Genomic DNA, 8,309 nt, shown 5'->3' with positions numbered 1-8,309 from the left:
AAGTGAGGTTCTCCCATTACCTTGGCCTGTATTTATTCCTCCATCATCATTGTCCAGTCAATTCCACATAATCATTTGCAAGAATTCACTTGTGCACAGACTTCCATGTTTGTTTCAAAAGATGCTTTCCCTTCCATAAAAAGCTGAAGTAGAGGTAAAAGCCCAAAGCAGGAGCATGCCAATTGTGGGCTGAGGTAATACAACAAGCGTGAACAATACAGGAATGATACCTCTTACAGAGAGAATTACGGAGGACTTCAAAGAAGTTTTTGCTGCATCTCGTGCCACAGATGAACTTCCAATGGTCTGGAGAGTGGCTAATGCGGTAGCATTGTTCAAAAAGGGTGGCAAAAACAAGCCAGTGAGTCTAACATAAAAGATGGGTGAACTGCTGGAGGGCATTCTGAGGGACAGGATCCGCCAACATTTGGAGGGACTACCCAATTTGGGACAATCAGCATGGCGTTGTGGGTGGACAGTCATGTCTGACAAGTCCATTGCAAATCTTTGAGGAGATAACCAAGAAGATAGGGCAGTGGATATCATCTATAAGGACTTTAGAGATCTTTGACAAGGTCCCTCGTGGCAGGTTATTCTGGAAGGTTATATTGCATAGGATCAGGGTGAAATTGCAGAATGGATTTTTAATTGGCTCAGGGTTAGGAAGGAGAGGATGATGGTTGAGGGGTTTTTCTCAGATTGGAGGCCTTGTCTAGCAGTGTGCCAAAGGGGCTGGTGCTGGGACCTTTATTGTTTGTAATTTACAAAAACAATTTAAGACCACAAGACATTAGGCCATTCAGCCATCGAGTCTGCTCCATCATTTCATCATGGCTGATCCATTTTCCTCTCAACCTCATTCTCCTGCTTTCTTCCTGTAACCTTTCATGCCCTGACTAAACAAGAACCATTAACTTCCACCTTAAGTACAGACAATGACCTGGCCTCCTCAGCTACCTTTGGCAACAAATTTCAGAGATTCACCACTCTCTAGCTAAAGAAATTCCTCCTCATCTCCATTCTAAATAGATGTCCCTCTATTCTGAGGCTGTGGCCTCTGGACCTAGACTCCCCCACCAAAGGAAGTTTCTTGTCCACATCCACTCTATCTAGGCCTCTCAACATTCGATAGATTTCAATAAGGTCCCCCCTCATTCTTCCAAATCCCAGCGAGTACAGGCCCAGAGCCATCAATTGTTCATATGATGAGTCTTTTATTTCTAGAATAATTCTTGTGAACCTTCTGGAATGTCAGCGTATCCTTTCTCAGATAAAGGGCCTAAAACAGCTCTCAATATTCTAAGTCAGGCCTCACCAGTGCCTTACAGACCTCAGCATTATATCCTTGCTTTTATATTCTAGTCCTCTTGAAAGGATTACTAGCATTGCATTTTCCTTCCTCACCACGGTCTCAACCTGCAAATTAACCTTCAGGGAATTCTGTATGAGGACTCTGAAGTCCCTTTGCATCTCAGATTTTTGAATTTTCTCACTGTTTAGAAAATAGTCTAATCTTTTTCTCTTCTATCAAAGTGCACGACCCACATACTTGACACCGTATAACATCTGCCACTTCTTTGCCCATTTTCCTATGTCCAAGTCCTTCTGCAGACTCCCTGCTTGCTGAACACTACCTGCTCCTCCACCTATCTTCGTATCATCCACAAACTTGGCTAAAAAGCCATCAATTCCGTCATCCAAATCAATGACATACAATGTAGAAAGTGGTTCCAACACCGACCCCTGTGGAACACCACTGGTCACCAGCAGCCAATTATAAAAGGCTCCCTTTATTCCCACTCTTTGCCTCTTGTCAATCAGCCAAAGCTTCACATGCTAGTATCTTTCCTGAAATATCATCGGTTCTAATCTTGTTAAGCAGCCTCATGTGCAACACCTTCTCAAAGGTCTTATGAAAATCCAAGTATACAACATCCACTGATTCTCCTTTGTCTATCCTGCTTGTTATTTCCTCAAAGAATTCCAACAGATTTGTCAAGCAAGATTTTCTCTTAAGGAAACCCAAGGTGACTTTAGGCTAATTTAGCATACGCTTCTCCAAGTACCCCACAACCACATCCTTAACAAACGACTCCAACATCTTCCCAACAACTGAGGTTAGACTAACTAGCTTATAATTTCCTTTCTTCTACCTTACTCCCTTCTTGAAGAGTGGAGTGAGATTTGCAATTTTCCAGTCCTCCAGATTCATTCTAGAATCAAGTGATTCTTGAAAGATCATGACTAATGTCTCCACACTCTCTTCAGCTATGCCTTTCAGAACCTTGGCGTGTAGTCCTTCTGATCTAGCTGGTGTATCTATCTTCAGGCCTTTCAGCTTCCCAAGCACCAATTCCCTAGTAATAGCAATTTCACACACTTCTTTCCCCAACATTCTTGAATATCTGGCAAACTGCTAATGTCTTCCATAAAGAAGATTGATTCTAAAAACTTATTCAGTTCACTTCTGCCTCTCAAATTTCAGATTTACATGTGAATGAGTAAGGCACGGGTAATAAGTTTGTTATTATGGGTACTAAAATAAGATGGTGGTGTAGATAGTATAAAAGATTATGAAAAATTACAGAGTAATCTTAATCAACAAGGCATGTGGGCTAAGGATTGCTAAACGGCTTTCAATCCAGAAAAATGTGAAATATTATATTTTGGGAGATCAAACCACGGTAGGGCATGTACGGTGAATGGTAGGGCCCTAAGAAATACGGAATAGAGGGACCTCAGAATGCAAATGCATAGTTCGGTGAAAGCAACAGCACAGGTAGGTAAGATTATGAAGAAGGCAGCTGGCATGCTGGCCTTCATTAGTCAGGTATTGAGCAGAGAATTTGTGAAATTATGTTGCAGTTCTACATTTGCTGACATTTTGGGAGTATTGTGTACAGCTTTAGTCACCTTGTTATTAAACTAGGAAACGTTCAGAAAAGATTTACCAGTGTCTGGACTTGAGGGCTTGAATTATAAAGAGAGGTTCCTTATACTAGGACTTTAATTCACTAGAACATTAGAGATTGAGAGGTACCCAGGGGCACAGACCAAGTGAAAGCACATATTCTTTAATTGAGGAGGGCTTGACAAAAACAAGAGAGCGGAGATTTAAGATCAGAGGTAAGAGATTTGAAAAGGACATCAAGGGCAATACTGGGGAGCCTAGGACAGGACTGTACAGCCTCAGAATAGAAGGATATCCCTTTAGAACAGAGATGAGAAGTAATTTCTTTTGGTACAGGGTAGCGAATCTGTGGAATTTATTGCCACAGAATGCTGTGGAGGCTACGTCAATGGGTATATTTAAGGTGGAGGTTGATAGTTGCTTGATTAGTAAGGGTGTTGAAGGTTGCAGGAGAATATATTGAGAGGGATAATAAATATGCTTCATTTGCATAGAATTAGACAATGGGTATAACAATTGTCAAAATTATAAAAACCAGAAATTACACAAAAGGCTAATTTTCCAACCAAAGAAAAGAGAGAGGTCAAGTGATACCTTTAATGCACATACCAAGTTAGAGTTCTGCAATTCAATCAAATATAAAAATTACTTAAATTATTATCCCATGCCTTGGATAATAAGGACTAAAGGCTACATTTCCAAAATAGTCTCAGTGCCCAATGCGTAGTGTTCCTTCAATGCAATGTGCTGCAGGTGAAGGCACTTTCATTTCTGATTCATAATGTTAGCGTGCAACCACCCCTTCACCCAAGGCACTAAAGTGGTTTTTCTGGATTCCCGTTTTCTATCATCAACGAAGCTTCCTCGCTGAAGAATTAGAAATTGAAAATAAATCCTATCAAAAGCGATTGCAGGGGAAAGTACAAATACATTGGATTTTTTTTCCTGCCTCCACACTCATTTGCTCCATTCTAGTATTTCAGAAATACATTGAATTTCAACACTTTAATTACAAACAGAGAACACAAACACAAATGTTGCCAAATCCTTCATAAATCATTTGAAATACCTTCACTGGTGACAACCCTGGAATTGGGATGTTTAGTAAAAAGCTGTGTTTGCACAATGCTGGTAAAAAAAAACCATACCACCCATTAAAAACTCAACAACTGCTAAATGAAGAGATTATACACACCTCCTCGGCCATCTGTAAGAGCGCTTTGTTATTGTTCTCCCATTTGGTACGCCAGACTGTAGTTTCTTTTTCCAGCTTTTTTATTTTCTTGGTCATCTGTAAGGAATGAGGAAGTCTGACCTTGCACAGAAACATATCCCAATAGAGTATCTTTATACAAATGTAAATTAAACCTTCCACCGAAGCAAGTTCCCCCACTATGCTGTACGTTCCAAAACCAAAAGCCGTGCATGAACTAGGAGGTTCATCGTCTGTTGAAGGCTACACCTGTGGCATTTAAGTCTGATAACCCAGGTCTGTACAAGAAAACTAGGTATGACGTGGAGGGAAAAAACAATCCTGAGCAAAGTTGGAGGCAGTATTGGATGCGCATCAACTCCGGCAGGGTTTGCAAGACATTATTTCCCTACAAAGTGAATCAGAAATGCTTCATCACCAGATGAGCTCAACACCTTCTATTCCTGTTTTGAAAGGGAGAACATAACTACAGCTGTAAAGATCCCTGCTGTACCCGGTGACCCTGTGATCTCTGTCACGGAGACCGATGTTAGGCTGTCTTTCAGGAGGGTGAACCTTTGCGAAGCAGAAGGCTCCGATGGAGTACCAGGTAAGGCTCTGAAAACTTGCACCAATCAACTGGCGGTATTCAAGAACATTTTCAATCTCTCACTGCTACAGTTGGAAGTCCCCACATGCTTCAAAAAGGCAACAATTATATCAGTGCCTAAGAGGAGTAGTGTGAACTGCCTTAATGACCATCACCCAGTAGCACTCACGACTATAGTGATGAAATGCTTTGAGAGGTTGATCATGGCTAAAATAAACTCCTGCCTCAGCATGGACCTGGACCCACTGCAATTTGCCTATTGCCACAATAGGCAATCTCAATTGCTCTTCACACGGCCTTAGATTTACAAATACCTATGTCAGGATGCTGTTCATTGACTATAGCTCAGTGTTTTATACCATCATTCCCACAATCCTGATCAGTAAGCTACAGAATCTGGGCCTCTGTACCTCCCTCTGCAACTGGATCCTTGACCTCCTAACCAGAAGGCCACAACCTGTGCGGATTGGTGATAATATCTCCTCTTTGCTGACGATCAACACTGGCGCACCTCAGGGGTGTGTGCTTAGCCCACTGCTCTACTCTCTGTATACACATGACTGTGTGGCTAGGCATAGCTCAAATACCATCTACAATTGTCCAAATTGTTCAGTTGGTTGGTGGAGGGGAGAGGAATGGGGGGGGGGAGAGGGGGGAGGGGGGAGGGGTGGAGAGCAGGTGGGGATGAAGGTTGAGGGGGTGGCTGGGTTAGACAGTCAAAATGTAATTGGCAGCTGGTTGTATTGAATGTAATTTGTTGGTGTTGCAATAAAAAATTAGTGATAAAAAATCTGTTGATGATACAACCATTGTTGGTAGAATCTCAGATGGAGATGATAGGGCATGCAGGAGCGAGATATACCAGCTAGTTGAGTGGTATCACAGCAATAACCTTGCACCTAATGTCAGCAAGACGGAAGAGCTGAATGTGGACTTCAGGAAGGGTAAGACAAGGGAACATGAACCAATCATTAGAGGGATCAGAAGTGGAGAGAGTGAGCAATTTCAAACTCCTGGATGTCAAGATCTCTGAGGATCTAACCTGGTTCCAACATATTGATGCAGCTATAAAGGTGGCAAGACAGCAGTTATATTTCATTAGGAGTTTGAAGAGAATTGGTCTGTCACCTAAAACACTCAAAAACTTCTATAGATGTACCGTGGACAGCATTCTGACAGGCTGTGTCATTGTCTGGTATGGGGGGATGGGGGTGGGGGGCTACTGCACAGGACCGAAAGAAGCTACAGATAGTTGCAATCTTAGTCAATTTTAGGTACTAGCCTCTGTAATATCCAAGACAGCTCAAGAAGCGGTGCCTCAAAAAGCCAACATCTATTATTAAGGACAGCCCATCACCCAGGGCTGTCCTTAAATTGTTACTGTCAGGAAGGAGGTACAGAAGCCTGAAGGCACACACTCAATGACTCAGGAACAGTTCCTTCCACTCTACCGTTAGATTCCTAAATGGACATTGAACCCATGAACACCACCTCACTTTTTAAAAAAATATATACTACTTCTGTTTCTGTACTATTTTTAATCTATTTAAAAATATATATATTGATTTATTTTTTCTTTCTATATTATCATGTATTGCATTGTATTGCTGCTGCACAAAACATGCTGATAATAAATCTGACTCTGATTCTGTAAAAAAAAAAAATTTTCTCTGCATTCCAATCTAGATGGCAGAAGTTAAGAAGAATGACGTGCTTGAACCGGAGCCTCGTGCAGTGGTATACAATCTCTACAAATGACGTCTTGTACAAAGGCAAGAAATATGAGGCATCATCATCAAATAAAGCGGAACCAATTTAAACTCCAAGATTCATCAATTTGTGCCAGTTGGTTCAGCCCCTTGTCAAAACACATGACTACCTTTGGAAAGCTTCCAAACAGAGCTTTCTCAAACCTTGACCGCAAGCTTGGTGGGAGGGTGGGGTTTACTGGGCAGTGAGGATGGGTATCATGGTTTGCAGAGGGATCTTCATCAGCTGGAAAAATGGGCTGAAAAACAACAGATGGAATTTAATGCAGACAAATGCAAGATGTTGTACTATGGTAGGACCAACCAGGGTAGGTCTTACACAATGAGCAGTAGGGCAGAGGAATGTGGTAGAACGAAGAGATCTGGAAATACAGATCCACAATTCATTGAAAATGATGCTACAGGTAGATAAGGTTGTAAAGAAAGCTTTTGACATACTGGCCCTCATAAATCAATATACTGAGTACAGAAGATGGAATATTAAGTTGATGTTGCCCAAGATATTGGTGAGGCCAAATTTTGGAATATTTTGTACAGTTTTGGTCTCCTACCTACAGGAAAGATGTAAATGAGATTGAAAGAGTACCAAGAAAATTTATAAAGATGCTGTTGTGTCTGAAGGGCCTGAGTTATAAGGAAAGATTGAATAGGTTAGGACTTTATTCCTTAGAACGTAGAAGTTTGAGGCGGAGATTCGATAAAGGTATACAAAATTATGAGGGGTATAGATAGGGTAAATGCAAGCAGGACTTTTCCACTGAGGTTGGGTGAAAGTACAACCAGAGGTCATGGGTCAGAGATGAAAGGTGAAAAGTTTATATGTTTTTGGCATGGACTGCTTCTATGCTGTACTTCTCTATGACTCTATGACAAAGCTAGTTGGAAACCCATATTGATGCAGATTTGTGTTTGACATGCAAACACCATGTGTGCTTCATCCAGTCCACCATGATTCTGGTTTGCATAGGGATGCCGTACAAGTTTAACAAGCTAGGCTGAATCAGACTGTTATAACATACAGTAATCTTATTATTGGTTTGCTACGCAGGACCATCCTCCTCAGATTATGAACACCCATTTTACGTACAGCCTGTACATACGTGCAAGTGTTTGGGACACCAGCTGCTGCAGGGTTGCAGCCATCTTCTGCTGACTGGGAACTCTGATGGTAATTGCATTTCCAATTTGTGAACTGTCGAGGTTATGTACTGTTGACAAGAACAGAACCCTGCTGTAACCTGGGGAAAACCTGTATGTAGAATCCAAGACATCACCAGCTGTCGTTTAACTTAATAATCTGCAATGAACTGGACTTTTGTAAATTTGTCTGATGTCGAGATTCCAAAATGTCTCATAGCAAAGGAATTACACCTACCTCCTTCAATTATCAAATGGTAAATGAGAAATATATTTGGTGAGGCTGAGTAGTTCAATAGTAGTATAAGTGGCCAAACAAAAGAATTAAAATTCAAACCCCATTATAACAATGAATTCAAACTTTGCTCTAGTTACCAAGAAAAAGAAAACACATTCCCTTAGTGATAGCAGACACTCACCATTCAGTCACTATCATTTGGAGGGGCTCGGGCCAGGAGTGTTGACAAGAGCAAGCAATACTTGCTTGTATCTGTATATTCTGATTTTGCTAAGCACTGAATACTGGGCACGTGGCCAAGTGGTTAAGGCATTGGACTAGCGACCTGAAGGTCGTGAGTTCGAGCCCCAGCCAAGGCAACGTGTTGTATCCTGAGCAAGGCACTTAATCACACATTGCTCTGCGACGACACTGGTGCCAAGCTGTATGGGTCCTAATGCCCTTCCCTTGGA

The 8,309-nt window shown here is 41.6% G+C and overlaps 1 protein-coding gene across 3 annotated transcripts in view; it reads right to left on the bottom strand.

The window, feature by feature from the left end:
- Window positions 1-8,309, bottom strand: part of LOC134348128 (gamma-taxilin-like) — a 79,548-nt gene that overhangs the window by 8,679 nt on the left and 62,560 nt on the right. For 2 of the 3 annotated variants that reach the window (XM_063051042.1, XM_063051043.1), the window contains exon 9: window positions 4,107-4,202. In XM_063051042.1, the coding sequence (XP_062907112.1) occupies window positions 4,107-4,202 (96 nt within the window). Of the gene's footprint in view, window positions 1-4,106; window positions 4,203-6,402; window positions 7,691-8,309 lie in introns of those variants that run through there. The other variant, XM_063051045.1, reaches the window with a different exon arrangement.

This window comes from Mobula hypostoma, chromosome 6 (assembly GCF_963921235.1).
Source record: "Mobula hypostoma chromosome 6, sMobHyp1.1, whole genome shotgun sequence".
Classification (NCBI taxonomy): domain Eukaryota; kingdom Metazoa; phylum Chordata; class Chondrichthyes; order Myliobatiformes; family Myliobatidae; genus Mobula; species Mobula hypostoma.
The sequence above is the reverse complement of the archived record's forward strand: the minus strand, read 5'-3'. Positions and strand labels throughout refer to the sequence as shown.